The sequence below is a fragment of the Brassica rapa genome, unplaced genomic scaffold, assembly GCF_000309985.2.
Source record: "Brassica rapa cultivar Chiifu-401-42 unplaced genomic scaffold, CAAS_Brap_v3.01 Scaffold0217, whole genome shotgun sequence".
In the NCBI taxonomy this organism is placed as follows: domain Eukaryota; kingdom Viridiplantae; phylum Streptophyta; class Magnoliopsida; order Brassicales; family Brassicaceae; genus Brassica; species Brassica rapa.
The window spans coordinates 13,883-37,500 of NW_022610161.1; the positions used below are offsets into that span (position 1 = coordinate 13,883).

Here is a 23,618-nt window from a genome sequence, read left to right on the forward strand (position 1 = left end):
TTCTAGGGTTCATGAACCCACGAAATTCATCTTTAAATCACCATACCTTGCTTGGATTAGAATGAAAAGATGAATTGATTCAAGAAAATAGACTACAGGGGCGAAGGCTTGGATTTAGAAACAAGAATGGGTTGATTTGGGGAAGATTTGAGTGAGTTATGGGGTTTTTAGAGTTGGGAGAATTGAGAGAGTGTGTTTGTGTTTGGGGAGGAAGAGAAGAAAATGAGAGAGAGAGAAACGGGAGCGGGGTTGGGTTAGTTTTAGGTCGGGTCGGGGCGTCGGGTATGGGTCGGGTTGTCGGGTTTCGGGTAAGAAATCATACCTGGGTGACGTGGAGCGACGACGGCACCTCGCGGCCACACCCCGCTCCCAGAATTTGTGTCTGTTCCTCAAAATGACGCGCGAGCTTAAGACCCCGCGGTCACACCCCGCGCCAAACCATCTTCCGAAACTCAAGTCGTGGCGGGACCTCCTGACCCCGCTGCATCACCCCGCGCTGAGCCCACTCTTTTTTTTTTTTTTTTTTTTTTTTTTGGAAAGAGTCCTAGTGAAGTATGCACAAGGGTAGACATGGGACTTCCTCCCAAGTGAGCTTGTTTTAAGTCTCTAGCTTGACTTCCTTTCTTTTTGGCTAGGCGGGGATGGGGTCGGAGAGTGGAACCGAAGTTCTTTCCTCTTCTGTTGTGGCTCCCATGTAGAGCTTAACCCTCTGTCCATTGACTGTAAAGTCTCCACCATTCTTGTTCCATAACACAATTGCTCCATATGGCTTAACTTCCTTGATCTTGAAAGGACCGGACCATCTTGACTTGAGCTTCCCGGGGAACAACTTCAGTCTAGAGTTGTAGAGAAGCACTTGATCTCCAGCACTGAACTCTCTCTTCAAGATCTTCTTGTCATGAAAAGCTTTGGTTTTCTCCTTGTAAATCCTTGAGTTCTCAAAAGCATCAAGTCGGATCTCCTCCAGTTCATTGAGTTGGAGAAGTCTCTTCTCCTTGGCACTCTTGATGTCAAAGTTCAGCAACTTAACAGCCCACAATGCCTTGTACTCAAGTTCAACCCGTAGATGGTAAGCCTTCCCATACACAAGGTTGAAAGGTGTGGTTCCTAATGGAGTCTTGTAAGCAGTCCTATAAGCCCATAGTGCATCATCTAACTTGATGGACCAATCTTTCCTTGTAGTCCCCACTGTTTTCTCCATAATAGACTTGATTTCTCTGTTGGAGATCTCAACTTGACCACTTGTCTGAGGATGGTAGGGAGTTGCAACCTTATGTTTCACACCATTCTTCTTGAGAAGACTTTCAAACAGCTTGTTGATGAAGTGAGAACCTCCATCACTGATGACAGCTCTTGGAACTCCAAACCTTGGAAAGATGGTGCTTTTGAACATTTTGATCACCACTTTAGAATCATTGGTGGGACTTGCCACAGCTTCTACCCACTTAGAGACATAGTCAACAGTTACAAGGATGTATTTGTTGCCAAAAGATGATGGGAATGGACTCATGAAGTCAATACCCCACACATCAAACACCTCCACTTCTAGAATTGGGGTTTGAGGCATCTCATTTCTTTTGGTGATGTTTCCTCTCCTTTGGCATGAATCACACCTAGAGACAAAGTCTTGAGTGTCTTTAAACATATGAGGCCACCAAAACCCAGCTTGTAACACCTTTGAGACAGTCTTGAAAGTTGCAAAGTGTCCTCCATTGGATGACCCATGACAGTGTGTGAGGATCCCTTCTACTTCTTCATCAGCTACTGCTCTTCTATAGATTTGATCCCTACAAAGGATGTAGAGGTAAGGTTCATCCCAATAGTATCTCTTCACATCTTTGTAGAACTTCTTCTTGGCATATCCCTCAAGATCAAGTGGCTCTCTTCCACAAGCTAAGTAGTTCACCAAATCAGCATACCAAGGTCCTTTCTCTTCAGTTGCCTTCACCTCTTCAAGCTTCTTTACAGTTTCACAAACTGCTACCACTGCTCCAATTGCCATGATTTGTTCTTCTGGAAGCCCTTCATCAATAGGGATCCCACTCTCAATCTTCAGTCTAGACAAGTGATCAGCTATACCATTCTCAACTCCTGAATTGTCTCTAATCTCAAGGTCAAACTCTTGTAGCAGCAAGATCCACCTCAACAGCCTTGGCTTAGCATCCTTCTTGGCCATGAGGTGTCTCAATGCAGCATGATCAGTGTAGACTATGACCTTTGACCCAACTAAGTAGCTTCTGAACTTCTCAAAGGCGTAGACAATGGCTAGCAACTCCTTCTCAGTTGTAGTATACTTCATTTGGGCTTCATCAAGAGTTTTACTCGCATAGTAGATCACATGAGTCTTCTTGTCTTTCTTTTGACCAAGAACAGCTCCTACAGCATAGTCACTAGCATCACACATGATCTCAAAGGGGAGATCCCAATCTGGTGGCTGCACAATGGGGGCACTAACCAGCTTCTCCTTCAACATCTTGAAGAATTGTAGACATTCCCAATCAAAAACGAATGCAGCCTCCTTGCATAGAAGCTTAGTCATTGGTCTAGCTATCATCAAGAAGTCTTGGATGAATCTTCTATAGAATCCAGCATGACCAAGGAAGCTTCTAATATCTTTAACTGTCTTTGGTGCAGCTAACCCAACCATCACTTCAATCTTGGCCTTGTCTACCTCAATCCCCCTCTCTGAAATCTTGTGTCCAAGCACAATCCCTTCCTTTACCATGAAGTGACACTTCTCCCAGTTCAGCACAAGGTTGGTCTCTTCACATCTCTTGAGGACCCTGCTAAGATTTGACAAACAAGCAGAAAACGAAGATCCGTAGACAGAGAAATCATCCATAAACACCTCCACAACATCCTCTATAAGATCAGAGAAAATAGACATCATGCATCTTTGGAAAGTGGCTGGAGCATTACATAGCCCAAATGGCATCCTTCGATAAGCAAAGGTACCATAGGGGCATGTGAAAGTCGTTTTCTCTTGATCATTTGGATGTATGGGGATTTGGAAGAACCCTGAATACCCATCAAGAAAACAATAATAGGGATGATTTGCAAGTCTCTCAAGCATTTGATCAATGAATGGCAATGGAAAATGATCCTTTCTAGATGCTTTGTTAAGTTTTCGATAATCTATGCACATCCTATGTCCTGTTATTGTTCTTGTTGGTATTAGTTCATCCTTATCATTTTTAACCACAGTCATTCCTCCCTTCTTTGGGACAACATGCACAGGAGACCCATTTGCTATCCGAAATAGGATAGATGACTCCTGCATCTAAGAGTTTTAGAATCTCTTTCTTAACAACATCTTTCAAGTTGGGGTTCAACCGTCTTTGATGTTCTATAGAAGTCATAGATTCATCCTCTAGATGTATCCTATGCATGTATAAAGAAGGTGATAGCCCTTTAATATCATCTAGTGAGTAGCCTATTGCCTTTCTATACTTTTTAAGTTCATTCAAAAGTTTAGTCAATTCATCTTCATTAAGCTCACTACTCACTATGACAGGGTAAGTTGAGCTTAATGAAGATGAATTGTCTAAACTTTTGAATGAACTTAAAAAGTATAGAAAGGCAATAGGCTACTCACTAGATGATATTAAAGGGCTATCACCTTCTTTATGCATGCATAGGATACATCTAGAGGATGAATCTATGACTTCTATAGAACATCAAAGAAGGTTGAACCCCAACTTGAAAGATGTTGTTAAGAAAGAGATTCTAAAACTCTTAGATGTAGGAGTCATCTATCCTATTTCGGATAGCAAATGGGTGTCTCCTGTGCATGTTGTCCCAAAGAAGGGAGGAATGACTGTGGTTAAAAATGATAAGGATGAACTAATACCAACAAGAACAATAACAGGACATAGGATGTGCATAGATTATCGAAAACTTAACAAAGCATCTAGAAAGGATCATTTTCCATTGCCATTCATTGATCAAATGCTTGAGAGACTTGCAAATCATCCCTATTATTGTTTTCTTGATGGGTATTCAGGGTTCTTCCAAATCCCCATACATCCAAATGATCAAGAGAAAACGACTTTCACATGCCCCTATGGTACCTTTGCTTATCGAAGGATGCCATTTGGGCTATGTAATGCTCCAGCCACTTTCTAAAGATGCATGATGTCTATTTTCTCTGATCTTATAGAAGATGTTGTGGAGGTGTTTATGGATGATTTCTCTGTCTACGGATCTTCGTTTTCTGCTTGTTTGTCAAATCTTAGCAGGGTCCTCAAGAGATGTGAAGAGACCAACCTTGTGCTGAACTGGGAGAAGTGTCACTTCATGGTAAAGGAAGGGATTGTGCTTGGACACAAGATTTCAGAGAGGGGGATTGAGGTAGACAAGGCCAAGATTGAAGTGATGGTTGGGTTAGCTGCACCAAAGACAGTTAAAGATATTAGAAGCTTCCTTGGTCATGCTGGATTCTATAGAAGATTCATCCAAGACTTCTCGATGATAGCAAGGCCAATGACTAAGCTTCTATGCAAGGAGGCTGCATTCGTTTTTGATTGGGAATGTCTACAAGCCTTCAAGATGTTGAAGGAGAAGCTGGTTAGTGCCCCCATTGTGCAGCCACCAGATTGGGATCTCCCCTTTGAGATCATGTGTGATGCTAGTGACTATGCTGTAGGAGCTGTTCTTGGTCAAAAGTTTAGACAATTCATCTTCATTAAGCTCACTACTCACTATGACAGGGTAAGTCTCATTAGGGCCAAGGAAAGCATACCTTACACCATGGGGAAGAGGTTTAAGCTCCACTTTTGGTGCTTTGAGTTCACTCCAATCATCCTCTTGGAGGTTCTCTTGTTGAGTAGCTGAGCAAACATGGTGATCCTCATATGAAAGCTCCTCATTCTGTTCTTCATCACTAATCTCCGTGTGAGAGTCCAGCATCTTCACATAAGCATCACTTTCCTTGTTCTCAACCATTTGGACCTCTCTCTCAATTGTTAAGGCATGTTGTAGAGAGTCTTCAAGTGCCAACTCCTCTAGAAGTTCATCAGCTAAAACCTCCATCTCCTCAATGTAGAATGCTTGGCTTTGAGTAATAGGCTTCTTCATCACCTCCTTGATGTCAAAGTGAAGAATGTTTCCCTTTCCAAGGTGACGATCAATCTTCCCTTCCTTAACATTCACAACACCACAAAATCTGTAGGAATCTCACAATTTCCAACCATAACAGGGAGATCTTCTAGGATACCAATGGGAATCTTCACTGAGCGGTCAGCTAGCACAAGAGAGAGTCTACACTTGTTGTATTGTGTAAAGCCAAGCCTTTTAGCAATGGAGAGAGGCATAAGGCTCACACTTGCTCCCAAATCGCATACACACCTCTCAAAAGCAAATTGCCCAATGGCACAAGGTAGAGTAAAGCTTCCTGGATCTTCAAGCTTCTTAGGGATGGTTAGCCTTTGGATAATAGCACTACACTCATGAGTAAGAACCACCATGCCTTCCATCTCTTTCTTCTTCTTAGTTACAGCATCCTTGAGAAACTTGCTGTATTGAGGCACTAGCATGAAGGCATCAATTATGGGCATAGTAATCTGAACTTCACTCATTTGCTTCTCAAATAAGGCCTTGTATTGCTCCAAAAGTTGTCTCTTGAATCTACCGGGAAAGGGAAGTTTTGGTTCATAGGGAGGAGGAATGAATAGAGCTCCTTTTGATGAAGTAGCAGCTTCATTCTTGTTCTCCACCTTCTTCTCTTCTCCAATTTTACCCTTTCCTTTTGCTTCAACTATTTTCTCCAAGATCTCCTCATTGGTTTTCTCATCCATAATAACCACATCATCATCCACATTGATGACCACCTCCCCATCTTGCTTCTCATTATCCCTAATGAGAGTTCTTGGTGGTAGCTGTTTTCCACTCCTAAGGGTGATGGCTTTCATTGTCTCCTTGGGATTTTGCTCTGGCTTTCCAGGTAATGCCCCTTGTTGGCGACTTGGCTGAGAGTTCATTGAAGCAAACTGATTCTCCAAATGACGGATCTTGTTGTTGAGCTCATTGTAGCTTCCATCAATCTTGGAGTGTATTTTTGTGAACTCATAACCCATTGTCTTCTCATTTTTGGCCTGAAAATCCAAAAGTTTCTTGAACATTGCATCCACACTTGTATCTGAAGCTGGAGCTTGTGAAGAACTTCCTTGAGCTTGAGTATACTGATTGTTGTTATTGTTGAAACCAGGAGGGGTGTTTTGCATAGGCTGATAGCTCCCTTGCTGAGTGTTTTGCCTCTGCTGGTATCCTCCTTGCTGGTTGTTTGAGTAGGACTTTTGCTGGTAGTTGTTGTACTGAAAGTTAGGCTCCTTCCTGTACCAAGAACCATTGTTATTGATGAAGCACAGCTCTTCTTGTCCTTCCAAACCATCAACCTCATTAATCTTAGGAGGAATCTCTTGAATAGGACCACCCACAAAGTTGACCTGCTCTTGTTTAGCTTGGTTAGAAAGAAGCAAGTCCATCTTCTCTTGCAAGGACTTGATCTCTTTCTTTGTTTGTTGATCATCATTTCTGTTGACCCTATCATGCTCCTCGCTGTAGACTGAGTCGCTCTTAGCCATGTTCTCCACCAGTTCCTCTGCGTCTTCTTCAGTTCTCCCCAAGAAGAAACCATTGCTGGCAGTATCAAGCCTGTTTCTGCACTGTGGTAAGGCTCCTCTATAGAAGGTGATAAGCAAGCTCTCCTTGCTGAAACCATGATGAGGGCATTGAGACCAATAACCCTTGAACCTCTCCCATGCTTCACTGAAGCTCTTTAGACCTTTTTGTTGAAACCCGGAGATTTCGTTCCTGATCTTAGCTGTCCTTGAAGTAGAGAAGAACTTATCTAGGAAAACCCTCTTGCACTCATCCCAAGTAGTGACAGTATCACTTGGAAGAGTCTTCTCCCATTGGTGTGCCTTGTCTCCCAAAGACAAAAGGAAATAGCTTCAGCTTGAAAACATCTTCAGAAACACCATTTGTCTTGGACAAGCCACAGTACTGATCAAACTTGTACAAGTGATCAAAAGGGTCTTCAGCAGCAAGACCATGATACTTGTTGTTCTCTATAGTGTTGAGCAGCCCTGACTTGATCTCGAAGTTGTTGTTCTCCACAGCTGATGCTCTGATTCCCAACCTATGACCATGAATGTGAGGTTGATCATAGGCTCCAATGGCACGAGCTTGGCACTGTGGATGTTGTGGCTGGCGCTGTGGTCTAAAAGGATCAGCTCTTGGACCATTGCCTCCTTGGGCTTAACCATCTTGAGGCAGATTCTCCATATCAAACCCCAACCCTTAATGTCTTTAACTCTTGGAACTAGGTTTGTTGGACCTCTGCTCCTTGTGTTCATACACCTGAATTGCAAAGAGAGAAGAACAAAGAGAAGCAATAACACATTTAAATAAAAATTGACTTAGTCTCAAGCAAATGACTAAATCCCAATGTCACAATCAACTTAGAATTTGGCAACGGCGCCAATTTGATGATAGGAGTTTCAAGGCTCCTAATCAAATGTTGTAATATAAAGGATGTCAAACCAGTTCTAAGTGATTCTAAAGCAAAGGGAATGCAAGACCATGCTTAATCTAAGTGCTACCAGTTTTTGAGATGTTTTTAAACTAGATTACTGCCTAAAATGCAATAAAGGACAAAGCTTTCTTTCTTATAAGAAGGGAGAACTCATGGGCTATGGGAATTGATCTTGGGTGATCAAGATTCAACCTAAAGGTGTCAACTTTGAACCAATCTATATCTACCTTAGGCCTAGACACAATCCTAAGCAAACTCTATCCCTAGATGAATGCTCATTTACCTAGATAACTCAAGCATCAAATCCCTTTGGTTGAATGTTATCTAGGTAATCATTAATCTCAAGTCTACTAGCCATCTTAACACCTTTAACAACAAATCCCTTTGGTAAAGGATGTTAAAAGCTTAGGAGAGTTGGTTCAGGCATTTCATCAAACACCTTCCGGGTATGAAATGCCTAGAGCTCAACTTTAGAGAGGCCAACTCTAAAGTTGCATTAAAAGCCCTCTACTAGCAAGGAATAAGATTGATCTACACCTAAACACCTTAGATCTAGCTTAATTACCCTTAATCTCCCTAACCCATGAATCCAAAGATGACTACTCACTACTCTCCATGATGAGCCCAAGAATCAAAGATGATTTGGTGCTAATCATGATTAGTGATCAAGATAATCAAGCAATCACAAGAGAAAAATGATCAAGATAGGATCTTTCACCTAAAAGTTCTTTTGTGATCAGATAGAAAACAAGATAAGATCCTAACATTAGGTTTAGAGAGTATTTATGTGACTTCTAAAACCTAATGGGCTTAATTAATCACTTCAAAAGCCCAAATAAAACATAAGTTTTCGACTTAAGATAAAATGCGGCGCGGGTACACTAGGTCGCTCCCATAGGTCGCTCCGCAAAACTTGCTTCACCTCTCCAAAACCGCGTGCGGGTTGATGACGTCGCTCCAGAGGTCACTCTGCATCTGGCGCGGGTGCGTGACGTCGCTCCAAGAGGTCGCTCCGCAACACTTGCTTCACCTCTCCAGAACCGCGCGCGGGTTGATGACGTCGCTCCAAGAGGTCGCTCCAAATCATGAAAGTCGTCGACAAGAAGTTGGGCTTGGAGCGGGTGTATCACCTCGGTGCAAGACGTTGCGCCATCTTCGACTCTTCTGGAGCGGGTGTCCCATGTCGCTCCCGTACCCCGCTCTGGTGCTTTGCTCGCCTAAACAGCATTTCCCACTCCCTTTTTGATCCCAAATGCTTCCAAGTACCTCTAAGAACTCCAATGGAAACTCCAAAACCTGATAAAGACTTATGCAATGCAAAAGGAGACTAAAACGCGTGATTCCTAATCTAGATGATCAAAACATGCAAGAAATAGAAGGTTAAAACAATGTAACTATGCAAGATATCAACTGAGTCCAAGGGCCTACGTGCTGATATGTGTACTGATGGACAGCCACGGACGTCCTGTGTGTGCTGACGGACACAGACAGACACACACGGACACCCACGGACAGTCTATGGTTGTCCAAAATCAACCAAGGGAAGGACCAGCGTGCGGATATGTGTACTGATGGACAGCCACAGACGTCCTGTGTGTTCTGACGGACACACACGAACGTCCTGTGTGTGCTGACCTACACACACGGACATCCTGTGTGTACTGAACAGACAGCCCACGTGGGCCAAAATCACCAGAACAGTCCACGGGAAGGGCCAGCGTGCTGATATGTGTACTGATGGACAGCCACATACGTCTTGTGTGTGCTGACGGACACACACGGACAAACATGGACAGCCACAGACGTCCTGTGTGTGCTGGCGGACACCCACGGACGTCCTGTGTGTACTGAACAGGCAGCCCACGTGGGCCAAAATCACCCGAACAGTCAACGGGAAGGGCCAGCGTGCTGAGTCTAAGGACCAACGTGCTGATATGTGTACTGATGGACAGCCACGGACGTCCTGTGTGTTGACGGACACAGACAAACACACATGGACACACATGGACACATACGGACGTCCTGTGTGTGCTGACGGACACACACGGACCTCCTGTGTGTGCTCGGACAACCATGGACAGCCACAGACGTCCTGTGTGTGTTGGCGGACACCCACGGACACACACGGACACACACGGACAACCATGGACGTCCTGTGTGCTGACGGACAGCCACTGACGTCCTGTGTGTGCTGGCGGACACCCACGGACAACATGTGTGTTCAGAACATACAGCCCACGTGGGCCAAAATAACCCAAACAGTCCATGGGAAGGGCCAGCGTGCTGAGTCCAAGGACCAACGTGCTGATATGTATACTGATGGACAGCCACAGACGTCCTGTGTGTGCTGACGGACACAGACGGAAACACACGGACACCCACGGACAGTCTATGGTTGTCCAAAAACAGCCAAGGGAAGGACCAGCGTGCGGATATGTGTACTGATGGACAGCCACGGACGTCCTGTGTGTTCTGACGGACACACACGAACGTCCTGTGTGTGCTGACCTACACACACGGACATCCTGTGTGTACTGAACAGACAGCCCACGTGGGCCAAAATCACCCGAACAGTCCACAGGAAGGGCCAGCGTGCTGAGTCCAAGGACCAGCGTGCTGATATGTGTACTGATGGAGAGCCACAGACGTCCTGTGTGTGTTGACGCACACACACGGACAACATGGACAGCCACGGGCAGCCACGAACGTCCTGTATGTTCTGGCGGACACCCACAGACGTCCTGTGTGTACTGAACAAACAGCCCACGTGGGCCGAAATCACCCGAACAGTCCACGGGAAGGGTCAGCGTGCTGACTCCAAGGACCAACGTACTGATATGTGTACTGCTGGACAGCCACGGACGTCCTGTGTGTGCTGACGGACACACAAAGACACACACGGACAGCCACAGACGTCCTGTGTTTGCTGACGGACACACACGGACGTCCTGGGTGTGCTGTCGGACACCCCCAAACGTCCTGTGTGTACTGAACACACAGCCCACGTGGGCCAAAATCACCCGAACATTCCACGGTAAGGGCCAGCGTGCTGTGTCCAAGGACCAGCGTGCTGAGTCCACGGACCAGCGTGCTGAGTCCACGGACCAGCGTGCTGATATGTGTACTGATGGACAGCCACACACGTCCTGTGTGTGCTGAAGAAAAAACACACGGACACACAAGGACACACACGGACAGCCAAGGACGTCCTGTGTGTGCTGACAGACAGCCACAGACAGCCACGGACGTCCTGTGTGTGCTGGCGGACACCCACGGATGTCCTGTGTGTACTGAACAGACAGCCCACGTGGGCCAAAATCACCCAAACAGTCCACGGGAAGGGCCAGCGTGCTAAGTCCAAAGACCAGCGTGCTGATATGTGTACTGATGGACAGCCACAGACGTCCAGTGTGCGCTGACGGACACACACGGACGTCATGTGTGTGCTGACGGACACACACGGAAGTCTTGTGTGCGCTGACGGACACACACGGACACACATGGACGTCATGTGTGTGCTGGCGGACACACACGGATGTCCTGTGTGTGCTGACGGACAGCCATGGATAGCCGCAGACGTCCTGTGTGTGTTGGCGGACACCCACAGACACACACGGACAGCCATGGACGTCCTGTGTGTGCTGATGGACAGCCACAGACGTCCTGTGTGTGTGCTGGCGAACACCCACAGACGTCCTGTGTGTTCAGAACAGACAGCCCACGTGGGCCAAAATCACCCAAACAGTCCACGGGAAGGGCCAGCGTGCTGAGTCCAAGGACCAACGTGCTGATATGTGTACTGATGGACAGCCACAGACGTGATGTGTGTGCTGACGGACACAGACGGACACACACGGACACCCACGGACAGTCTATGGTTGTCCAAAATCAGCCAAGGGAAGGACCAGCGTGCTGATATGTGTACTGATGGACAGCCATGGACGTCCTGTGTGTGCTGACGGACACACACGGACGTCCTGTGTGTGCTGACCTACACACACGGACATCCTGTGTGTGCTTAACAGACAGCCCACGTGGGCCAAAATCACCCGAACAGTCCACGGGAAGGGCCAGCGTGCTGAGTCCAAGGACCAGCGTGCTGATTTGTGTACTGATGGACAGCCACGGACGTCCTGTGTGTGCTGACGGACACACATGGACAGCCACGGACGTCCTGTGTGTGCTGGCGGACACCCACGGACGTCCTGTGTGTACTGAACAGGCAGCCCACGTGGGCCAAAATCACCCGAACAGTCAACGGGAAGTGCCAGCGTGCTGAGTCCAAGGGCCAACGTGCTGATATGTGTACTGATGGACAGCCATGGACGTCCTGTATGTGCTGACGGACACAGACGAACACACATGGACACACACGGACAGCCACAGACGTCCTATCTGTGCTGGCAGATGATATCACTCAAATTACCCTAAAGAGTGTTACTCTCATCAAAAGAGATCGTGGCTGCAGCTTACTGAACCAGCTAAAAGCATCTCCAGAGATAATATAAGGGAAAATCTTGCAGAGTATGAGGTCTTCGGATATTTGTTTCTGCTTACACCTTGAAACTAGACCGTCAAGCTCTTCGATGTGGTTTCTGGGATTTTCATGAGGAAGACCTCGTAAAAGATCCTCACTTCCCCAATTATACCATTGGCTTGTCAGATCAAAGGTATTCATCTCAGCAACGGCAATTACATCAGGGGTTTCATTACCCTCTGCATTAATCAATTGTCCTTTGCAGCTGCAAGGGCGACCCTCTTCGTCTCGCCAAATACCTTTCTTCTCGATCTTAAGTATGAGCGATTCGACCTTCTCTGTATCTCCGTAAGTGGGTTTCGTCAATGGAGGAACAGTGCCGCGATGAATAGTGTTTCAATGAACAGTGACACGATGAACAGTGTTCGGATGAACAGTATCGCGATGAGCAGTGTTCGGATGAACAGTGTCGAGCGACAGAATATAAACAGTGTCGATCAACGGAAGATGAATAGTATCGACCGACATGGGATGAACAGTATCGATCGACGGGATATGAATAGTGTCGATCGACGCGGGACGAACAGTGTCGATCGACGGGATATGAATAGTGTCGATCAACAGAATTTGAATAGTGTCGATCGACGGTAGGTAAATAATGTCGCGATGAATAGTATCGCGATGAACAGTTCTAGGATGAATAGTATTATGATGAACAGTACCTTGATGAACAGTATCTCGATGAATAGTACCTCGGTGAACAGTGTTGTTTGACGATTTGTTGGCTCTGTCGATCACTGTTGCTTGTCAGTTGTCGATCAACGTCGGATGAATGGTGTCGATCGATTGATGATGTATGTTGTCGATTGATGCTGCTGGGAGGGTGTCGATCGATACTTCCCTCTTAAAGTTACGGATCGTGCATAGACCAGCAGGCTCCTTCGTTGAAGGACCTAGAAATCATCTCTTCATTGCTCTGGTACTGATATGTATGTACCTGAAATAGAAGAAAAAAATTTATGAGTTTTTTGAACAGTAACAAAACCTAGACTAAATCTAACTAAATAAGATCTAATCGCGATCAAAGCTCCCCGGCAACGGCGCCAAATTTGATATCACTCAAATTACCCTAAAGAGTGTTACTCTCATCAAAAGAGGTCGAGTTATAGTATTTAGGGATCGAATCCAAAAAGAGCTAGGGAACCAATTAGATCTAAACAATTTTAAATAAACTAGGTAATAGATTATAAAGCAGTAAAATAGCAATTAAATAAACAAAGCAGTAAACAAGTTGAACAAGTCAATTGTTCAGCTTGGCAAGGAGTTGTTTGATGAAAGGATGGTTGCTAGATCTAGGGTTTCTATTCAGGTGTTGGAAATTATAATTCCTATAGGTACCTATTTGTTGCATGCATGATATGTTGGAGCTCAACCTCTTAACTCAGTGATAAGCTGTCGCATGCTTCACTGGTTAACTCGCTAGATCTCGTGTCTCAACAGTTAGTATCTTGATCACGAAAGAGTGTCGACCGATGGTCCTATTGGGACATCGACCGATACACCTTTACCTACGTCGACCGATAGTCAGTTGAGGACATCGATCGAAGGGTTCTAGCCAGGCCTATGCGCGAGATGATTTGCCCTATTAGAATGCTAAATTGGCGGTTAGCCCTCTCTAGCAATCCTAATATGATAGATAGATGTCAAGATGGGATAACAAGGATGCTTGTGTATGCAATCCTAGGATCAATATTCTAGTTAATTACTCTAGAACAAGCAATAAGTATAGATCTATCATGAATATCACAACAAGGCAGATCTATAGTTTGGGGCTCATCCCCCAAACCTATCTGAACCCTGGATCTAACAGGTGGATCTACTCAGACATGAAAACAGAAATCATAGATGAATAGATAGAAAAACTAAATGAATTAGATAAAATAAAACCAAAGGAGTTCTAGGAGGACTCTGATAGGAGTTCCTCCCTTCTCTCCTCTAAGAGAAACAATGAAACAGAAAGCGTGTAAAAAAAAAGCGTAGCCGTCAACAATGGCTTAGAAATAACATAAATAGGATTTCTGGTCGTCCAAGGGCATTCTGGTAATTTGTGGTAACTTCTGGCCTTCACGCAGTCATAAAATATACAAGGCCCACGATCTGGGATCTCCATCGATCGACGTGCAAAGTTCTGCATCGATCGACGTGGCTTCCTCTTCTCGGCAGACTGACCACTCTTCAGTAAAATGGGCATAACTTCTGCTACAGGATGCTGATTGACCTGAGATCGGTGGCATTGGAAAGCTAACTAAAAGCTCTATAATGTGGCAACATATGGGCTCAATCTAACGGTCAGAAGGTCTCCATACATAGCTAAACATCTGACGCATCTGTGCAACTCTACACCTCCAAAGGCTCCAAAAGACTCCAAAATCACCATATTTCTCCTAAACGTCCCTGAACCTGTAAATACTCTAAATAGACTCCAAAAGGTAATAATTGTATCTTAAAACACTTTAAAACACTTATAGACCATGATTAAAAATGGGTAAAATATATGGTCTATCAACTCCCTCAGACTTACCCTTTTGCTTGTCCTCAAGCAAAACCAACAGGCAGTCTCTCTGAAAGAGGTTTGAAAACAGCAGGGACTCAAAAGATTTTAAAAACTCAGTCATCATCTTTCTAGTAGTGCAAACCAAATCATAGACATCCTAACTTTAGAAGCACATTATACAATATCCTAGTATAGCAACCAAATTCACCTAGTCAACAACTAAACAGATCCCGTCTGACAATCTCCTCTACTAACCTCATTTCTTGCATAAAATAAAAGTGCATGCTTTACCTTGGGAGTATCGATCAAGGAACACATGGACTAAACTCAAGCAAGTATGTAGTTTCATTTGATTCCTTTCTTCCCCCTACTCTCTTCTCTGAATCTCTTTATTAGTTTCAATCCCAATGAATTTCGATGTTGATTAGACATCTAGTTCATCTTATTGACATGATGCTCTTTTTTTTTTTTTTTTTTTTTGACAAAGTGTAGCGAATAATGGGGTCATAGGAGACACTCCTACCCCTCGTTTCCACAATGTGTGATCATTCCCTTCAGACTTAGAATAATGGGGTCACAGGAGACACTCCTACCCCTCTGCCTCTTCCAGGAAATCATCTCAATCTTTTATTTATAATTTTGATCTTTGAGATGCCGAAGAGAGAGAAAGAAGGGAACCAGCAAAACATATGAGCGTTTACCTTTCATACTTGTAGGAGGATTCCGATCCCTTGTATACCAAGCCCCAAGACAAGCAAATCAAGTCAAATTAGGTTGGAGGTCAGCTTTGGTTCCTTCAAACACTCTTAGCAAGTGCAAACATAGTTGACATGTTGATCCACTTTAGTATCTCTAGTACTTCTGCATTCAGTAAATCTAAGACTGGTCTAAAGAGTGGTTTAGATGACGAGTAATAAATCAAATTGGATCATCACCCCCTTCTTGACTCAATAAAAACAAATTTTGAAAATATTTTAAATAAGACTCATAAAGGTAGATAAACGTTAGTAATCCCCCCAGACTTGAATTACACTGTCCCCAGTGTAACACAGTCGGTGGTAAGGTGAAAATCATAAAGCAGAAGTACAAAATTTAACAAGTAAGAACGATAACCTGCTCAGTATTGATCGATACAATGAAGTGACAATCGATCGTTGTTGATGAAGCGTTGTCGATCGATATCTAGATAGTCGCATCGGTCGATGATCTGAGCAATCGTCTACATGGATCTGTTTTTTTTTTCATAACTAAAACACAATATAAGTAGAACCTCCCCCAGACTTAGATAACGCTGTGACCAGTGTATATACAGTCGGAGTTATGGTGTAAATAAATCATAAGTACTCAATTTAACAAGTTAGAATGATATACCTGACCGTAATGGATGTCGATCGATGTAAACGTGTTGTCATCGGTCGTGGAAGATGTAGCAATGTTGATCGATATCGACTTGTTCTCGTCGGTCGATATCATGGCAATCGTTTACTTGGGTCCATATTCTAAACATCTAACTTAAACCTAATATTAATATAACCTCCCCCAGACTTAAATAACATTGTGACAAATGATATTCAGCCTAAGATCGGTGGGAGAATAAATCATAAGGACAATATTTAACAAGGAAGAACAATATACCAAACTTTGATGTGAATATTGACCAACATAGTTAAGTGGCGCTCGATACCCTTGATACTCTGTCGATCGATGTTAGCTAGCCATCGTCGATTTCTATAGAAACTCGTCTTCCTCTGATCTTTTCCTTGTACCTAACATAAATAAAACACTAAAGTCTAAAAGTTAGTAATATATAACTAATAAAACCAATTAACTAATAATAATTTTTTTTACATGAAATCATTAGAAAACAAGAAAAATCAGTAATAAATGAAAATTAAACCATATTTAAAACAAACCTAACAGTGGGTTGCCTCCCACTCAGCGCTTATTTTTAGTCATTAACTTGACTTTTGGAGATCTGATTAAATCCGCATAAGAATGAGAACTTGCTCCAAACCAAGTCTCGATGTCTACTCTTTGAAGCTTTATCATTCTTGTGTGAAAGCCTCCTCCATAGACTTTTCTCCTTTGTTTATCATCTAAACAATAAGGAGTGCTTTAAGCTTTGCATATGGATGTGAGAAGCATCTGCTGCGCACTCTTGATTTTCTGATACTATCTGAGAAGTAAGGAGTCAATGGTAATTGAGAACCTCCTTTGGTTCGTTTCCGCTTTTTCCAATTTCTCCCCTTCTTTCCCACAGACTTGTGTAATCTCACTCTGGATTTCCTTGTATCATCTGAGAAGTGAGGAATCAATGATAACTGAGAACCTTCATTGATTGTTTTTCTCTTCTTCCAGTTCCTCCACTTCTTTCCCCCAGACTTGTCTGATCGCGTGGTGGTGCCTCCATAAAAAAAGATGTTGACACACTTCAAACTCATTCTGCTCTGATACGCGAAGGGTGCCGATCGATGGTATCTGATCGGTATCGATCGATGATGAAGTGTTAGTGTCGCAGCCCTCTCTGAGAAGCTTCTACATGATGTTTATCATTCAATACCTCAATGTAAGAACTCAGATACACACCTTTATCTGGTGGGATTGGAGATTCAACTTCAAACACTGCACATTGAACCATAATCTTCACAGGATCATGTATCCTCTTCACTCTTTTGCAAATCCCAACAGCTTCTTCTTCGCATATAGGTGGTCTTAGATGTTCGGGGACTTCAATGTGTGATGTCTTAGACATGTGCATTATCTCCTCAATTGGTCCTTGGTCAATTGGGTATCCAGATAGTTCATCCAACCATGAGTATCGATCGATACAATTGGGCGGGCGTCGATCGATGCAGTCGGGTGTATGTAGATTCATGATGTGTGGCGACTGTCGCTCGATGGTGTAGGGTGGGTGTTGATCGATTATGCAGGGAGTGTACCGATCGATCTCATCAGTTTGATGTCGATCGATGTCGTCAGCCTTTGGTGAAATTTTCACACCTCTTCCCGAAGTGTGCTGATCATCAAACTTCTGCTTCGGGTTCTGGTCTAATTCCCCAAGCCATTCCTCCAGCTCCAAGAAGTCTTCCATTGTTACTTCTTCACTCGAATCCAAATATCCAAGCTGTTGTCCATCCTCTAACTCCAAGAATTCTTCTAGTTCCAAGAAATCTTCCATGGTGATTTCTTTTTCTACTTTTTGGTCAGGATAACAACTTGATACATCAATGCTCTTCAGTGTCGAGTCTGCAATGTCCTGAGGGCAACTCGATTTTTCAGGGATTTCGAGTGGTATCGATCGACAACAGGAGTTTGTGTCGATCGATGTTTGTAGGCTGTGAAAAGCTGGTATCGATCGATGTTACGGTTGGGATGTCGATCGATGTTGAGGTCGGAGTGTCGACCGGTTCTGAGCTCATGTCACTAATATCGACTTCTTCTATTCTGCTCAGCTCTCCAGGCACATGTGGTTCATCATCTTCCACCATATATTCCATCATAGATCTCATCTCAATCTCTAAATTTTCTGCAGCATCATATAGAAATTTGTTGAGGAAGGCGTATCTGATGTCATTCCAGGTAGTGAGAGATCCTAGTGGCAACTTCCTAAACCAATATGCTGCTTCTCCAGCAAAAGAGTATGAGAATAATTTGCATAAATAGTAGTCTTCAGAGACTCCATTGGATTTGATGGTCGATGCAAGATCTACAAATGTCTCCATGGAAAACCATGGAAAGAATGCTGACCCACAAGAGAGATATATGCAGGGTGTAGCTCAAGGACCGTATTCTGAAGTGCTGAACGACGCAATGCAGACCTTTTAGCATAGGCATCCTCAGGACTGTTATAGTCTCTAATTGCCTTTGGTCGTTCAGTCCTAACATACGCAGTGGTAGCATCAGGGATTGTAGAAGGTATCGATCGATGACAAATATCTGTACCGATCGTTTCTGAAGTGCGGATATCGATCGATTCTGAGTTACTACTGTCGATCGATGCTGAAGTCGGTTCTTTTGTATCAGCTTCTTCTACTTTGCTCTGCTCTCCTAATACATGATATTCATCATCCTCAACTGTATCATGGTTGACTAGCTTTTCTCTGTTCAGTTCGTCCTTCTGCTTATTCTCATCTGCATGGTGAACCTGAATGTCTGGCTGCTTGACATGAGTTGTCGTTGTTCCAATATCTCCATTCTGCTCGCTATAGGCAAAATCCATAATCTGACTAATACTAATCTGACTAAGACTAGTGATTATTCCTTTCTCGTGATCTTCAATCATCTTGTCCACCATGTAATCAAACCTTTTACTTCGAGTTGCTACAGCTTCGCTAAAAAATTTACCTAGGAAGGCGCCTTTGATGTCTTCCCAACAGGTTAGAGATCTTGGCTGCAGCTTACTGAACCAGCTAAAAGCATCTCCAGAGATAGTATAAGGGAAAATCTTGCAGAGTATGAACTCTTCGGATATTTGTTTTTGCTTACACCTTGAAACTAGACCGTCAAGCTCTTCGATGTGGTTTCTGGGATTTTCATGAGGAAGACCTCGGAAAAGATCCTCACTTTCCCAATTATACCATTGGCTTGTCAGATCAAAGGTATTCATCTCAGCAACAGCAATTACATCAGAGATTTCATTACCCTCTGCATTAATCAATTGTCCTGTGCGGCTGCAAGGGCGACCTTCTTCGTCTCGCCAAATACCTTTCTTGTCGATCTTAAGTATGAGCGCTTCGACCTTCTCAGTCTCTTCGTAAGTGGTGTTCGTCATTGGAGGAACAGTGCCGCGATGAATAGTGTTTCGATGAACAGTGTCATGATGAACAGTGTTCGGATGAACAGTATCGCGATGAACAGTGTTCGGGTGAACAGTGTCAAGCGACATAATTTGAACAGTGTCGATCGACGGAAGATGAATAGTGTCGACCGAGACGGGATGAACAGTGTCGATCGACAGGATATGAATAGTGTCGATCGATGAAGGATGAACAGTGTCGATCGACGGGACATGAATAGTGTCGATCAACGGAATTTGAATAGTCTCGATCGACGGTAGGTAAATAATGTCACGATGAATAGTATCACGATGAACAGTACTAGGATGAATAGTGTTATGATGAACAGTACCTCGATGAATAGTACCTCGGTGAACAGTGTTGTTTGACGATTTGTTGGCTCTGTCGATCATTGTTGCTTGTCGGTTGTCGATCGACGTCGGATGAATGGTGTCGATCGATTGATGGTGTATGCTGTCGATCGATGCTGCTTGGAGGGTGTCGATCGATACTTCCCTCTTAGACATGCGGATCGTGCATAGACCAGCAGGCTCCTTCCTTGAAGGACCTAGAAATCCTCTCTTCATTGCTCTGGTACTGATATGTATGTACCTGAAATAGAAGAAAAAAATTTATGAGTTTTTCGAACAGTAACAAAACCTAGACTAAATCTAACTAAACAAGATCTAATGGCGATCAAAGCTCCCCGGCAATGGCGCCAAATTTGATATCACTCAAATTACCCTAAGGAGTGTTACTCTCATCAAAAGAGGTCGAGTTATAGTACTTAGGGATCGAATCCACAAGGAGCTAGGGAACCAATTAGATCTAAACAATTTTAAATAAACTAGGCTAATAGGTTATAAAGCAGTAAAATAGCAATTAAATAAACAAAGCAGTAAACAAGTTGAACAAGTCAATTGTTCCGCTTGGCAAGGAGTTGTTTGATGGAAGGATGGCTGCCAGATCTAGGGTTTCCATTCAGGTGTTGGAAATTATAATTCCTATAGGTACCTATTTGTTGCACGCATGATATGTTAGAGCTCAACCGCTTAACTCAATGATAAGCTGTCGCATGCTTCACTGGTTAACTCGCTAGATCTCGTGTCTCAACGGTTAGTATCTTGATCACGAAAGAGTGTCGACCGATGGTCCTATTGGGACATCGACCGATACACCTTTACCTACGTCGACCGATAGTCAGTTGAGGACATCGATCGACGGGTTTTAGCCAGGCCTATGCGCGAGATGATTTGCCCTATTAGGATGCTAAATTGGCGGCTAGCCTTCTCTAGCAATCCTAATCTGATAGATAGATGTCAGGATGGGATAACAAGGATGCTTGTGTATGCAATCCTATGATCAATATTCTAGTTAATTACTCTAGAACAAGCAATAAGTATGGATCTATCATGAATATCACAACAAGGCAGATCTATAGTTTGGGGCTAATCCCACAAACATATCTGAACTCTGGATCTAACAGGTGGATCTACTCAGACATGAAAAAAGAAATCATAGATGAATAGATAGAAAAACTGAAATGAATTAGATAAAATAAAACCAAAGGAGTTCCAGGAGGACTCTGATAGGAGTTTCTCCCTTCTCTCCTCTAAGAGAAACAATGAAACAGAAAGCGTGTAAAAAAAAGCGTAGCCGTCAACAACGGCTTAGAAATAACATAAATAGGGTTTCTGGTCGTCCAAGGGCATTCTGGTAATTTGTGGTTACTTCTGGGCTTCACGCAGTCATAAAATATACAAGGCCCACGATCTGGGATCTCCATCAATCGACGTGCAGAGTGCTGCATCGATTGACGTGGCTTTCTCTTCTCGGCACCTTCCTCTCGCGAGGCAGACTGACCACTCTTAAGTAAAACGGGCATAACTTTTGCTATAGCATGCTGATTGACCTGAGACCGGTCGCATTGGAAAGCTAACTCAAATATCTATCTTGTGTCAACATATGGGCGCAATCTAACGGTCGGAAGGTCTCCATACATAGCTTAATATCTGACGCGTCTGTGCAACTCTGCACCTCCAAAGGCTCCAAAAGACTCCAAAATCACTATATTTCTCCTAAACGTCCCTGAACCTGTAAATACTCTAAATAGACTCCAACAGATAATAATTGTATCTTAAAACACTTTAAAACACGTAAAGACCATGATTAAAAATGGGTAAAATATGTGGTCTATCAGCGGACACCCACAGACGTCCTGTGTGTACTGAACAAACAGCCCACGTGGGCCGAAACACCTTAACAGTCCACGGGAAGGGTCAGCGTGCTGAGTCCAAGGACCAACGTGCTGATATGTGTACTCATGGACAGCCAAGCCACGGACGTCCTGTGTGTGCTGACGGACACACACGCACAGCCAGAGACGTCCTGTGTGTGCTGACGGACACACAAGGACGTCCTGGGTGTGCTGTCGGACACCCACGGACGTCCTGTGTGTACTGAACAGACAGCCCACGTGGGCCATAATTACCCGAACATTCCACGGTAAGGGCCAGCGTGCTGAGTCCAAGGACCAGCGTGCTGATATGTGTACTAATGGACAGCCACAGACGTCCTGTGTGTGCTGACGGACACACACGGACACACAAGGACACACACGAACAGCCACAGACGTCCTGTGTGTGCTGACGGACAGCCAGAGACAGCCACAAACGTCTTGTGTGTCTGCTGGCGGACACCCACGGACGTCCTGTGTGTACTGAACAGACAGCCCACGTGGGCCAAAATCACCCAAACAGTCCACGGGAAGGACCAGCGTGCTGAGTCCAAGGACCAGCGTGCTGATATGTGTACTGATGGACAGCCACGGACGTCCTGTGTGCGCTGACGGACACACACAGACACACACGGACGTCCTGTGTGTGCTGACGGACACACACGGACGTCGTGTGTGTGCTGACGGCAGCCATGGACAGCCACAGATGTCCTGTGTGTGTTGGCGGACACCCACAGACACACACGGACACACACAGATAGCCATAGACGTCCTGTGTGTGCTGACGGACAGCCACGGACATCCTGTGTGTGCTGGCGGACACCCACAGACGTCCTGTGTGTTCAGAAAAGACAGCCCACGTGGACCAAAATCACCCAAACAGTCCACGGGAAGGACCAGCGTAGTGAGTCCAAGGACCAACATGCTGATATGTGTACTGATGGACAGCCAGTCAGCCACAGAAGTCCTGTGTGTGCTGACGGACACAGATGGACACACATGGACAGACACGGACACACACGGACAGCCACAGACATCCTGTGTGTGCTGGCGGACACCCACGGACGTCCTGTGTGTACTGAACAGACAGCCCACGTGGGCCAAAATCACCCAAACAGTCCACGGGAAGGGTTGGCGTGCTGAGTCGAAGGACCAACGTGCTGATATGTGTACTGATGGACAGCCACGGACGTCCTATGTGTGCTGACGGACAAACACGGACACACGGACAGCCACAGACGTCCTATGTGTGTTGACGGACACACACGGACGTCCTATGTGGGCTGACGGTCACCCACGGACGTCCTGTGTGTACTGAACAGACAGCCCACGTGGGCCAAAATCACCCGAACAGTCCACGGGAGGATCAGCGTGCTGATATGTGTACTGATGGACAGCCACAGACGTCTTGTGTGTGCTGACGGACACACATGGAGAGCCACAGACGTCCTGTGTGTGCTGACGGACAGACAAAACAGCTACGGACGTCCTGTGTGTGCTGGTGGACACCCACAGATGTCCTGTGTGTACTGAACCGACAGCCCACGTGGGCCAAAATCACCCAAACAGTCCATGGGAAGGGCCAGTGTGCTGATTCCTAGGACCATCGTGCTGATATGTGTACTGATGGACAGCCACAAACGTTCTGTGTGTGCTGATGGACACACACGGACAGCCACGGACGTCCTGTATGTGCTGACGGACACACACGGACGTCCTGTGTGTACTGAACAGACAGCCCACTGGGCCAAAATCACCCACGGACAACCAAAATCACCCGAGAAGCCAAAAATTAAAAAATTAATATTTTTAAAGAAAGTTTTCTGAAAGGAAACATCAAAAATATGTCAACAAAGAGTTTAGGATGTCAAGTGTTTATCAAAAGTTGCTGTAGATATTCGTTTAGACCACGAAACTCCGAACTTTGTAGCATGCTAAAGACATGGTTAGAAGCAAAAGAAAATCATGAATATTTACGGTGGAGAATTCAATTCTCGTCATATAGTCAGACGTTCCGGTCCAAAACCTCTTGATGACCCAAA

At 44.7% G+C, this 23,618-nt stretch overlaps 2 protein-coding genes and 1 non-coding gene across 3 annotated transcripts; 2 read left to right on the top strand and 1 right to left on the bottom strand.

Annotated features, from left to right (window-relative positions):
• The first annotated feature begins 4,080 nt into the window (after positions 1–4,080).
• LOC117129877 (uncharacterized mitochondrial protein AtMg00860-like) lies at positions 4,081–4,891 on the top strand. The gene has a single exon (XM_033283095.1). The coding sequence runs from the start codon at positions 4,132–4,134 to the stop codon at positions 4,831–4,833; it is 702 nt and encodes a 233-aa protein (XP_033138986.1). The 5' UTR covers positions 4,081–4,131; the 3' UTR covers positions 4,834–4,891.
• A 256-nt stretch (positions 4,892–5,147) lies between these two features.
• Positions 5,148–8,687, bottom strand: LOC117129875. Its single transcript, XM_033283094.1, has 4 exons — positions 8,665–8,687; positions 7,248–7,359; positions 6,893–7,191; positions 5,148–6,825 (listed from the first exon to the last, which is right to left on the bottom strand). The coding sequence occupies exons 1-4, from the start codon at positions 8,685–8,687 to the stop codon at positions 5,148–5,150; spliced, it is 2,112 nt and encodes a 703-aa protein (XP_033138985.1).
• LOC117129880 lies at positions 6,712–6,818 on the top strand. The gene has a single exon (XR_004453416.1). It is a non-coding gene; the product is annotated as a small nucleolar RNA R71 (small nucleolar RNA).
• Positions 8,688–23,618: the final 14,931 nt, after the last annotated feature.

Excerpts from the sequence above, each read along its gene's own strand:
- LOC117129877 (XM_033283095.1), top strand. The coding sequence starts at position 4,132 with ATGATGTCTATTTTCTCTGATCTTATAGAAGATGTTGTGGAGGTGTTT.
- LOC117129875 (XM_033283094.1), bottom strand. The coding sequence starts at position 8,687 with ATGGCGCAACGTCTTGCACCGAG. Across the intron at positions 7,360-8,664 it reads GCGCAACGTCTTGCACCGAG|GTGTATGAACACAAGGAGCA; the intron begins GTGATACACCCG and ends TTTGCAATTCAG. Across the intron at positions 7,192-7,247 it reads AGATGGTTAAGCCCAAGGAG|TGCCAAGCTCGTGCCATTGG; the intron begins GCAATGGTCCAA and ends CAACATCCACAG.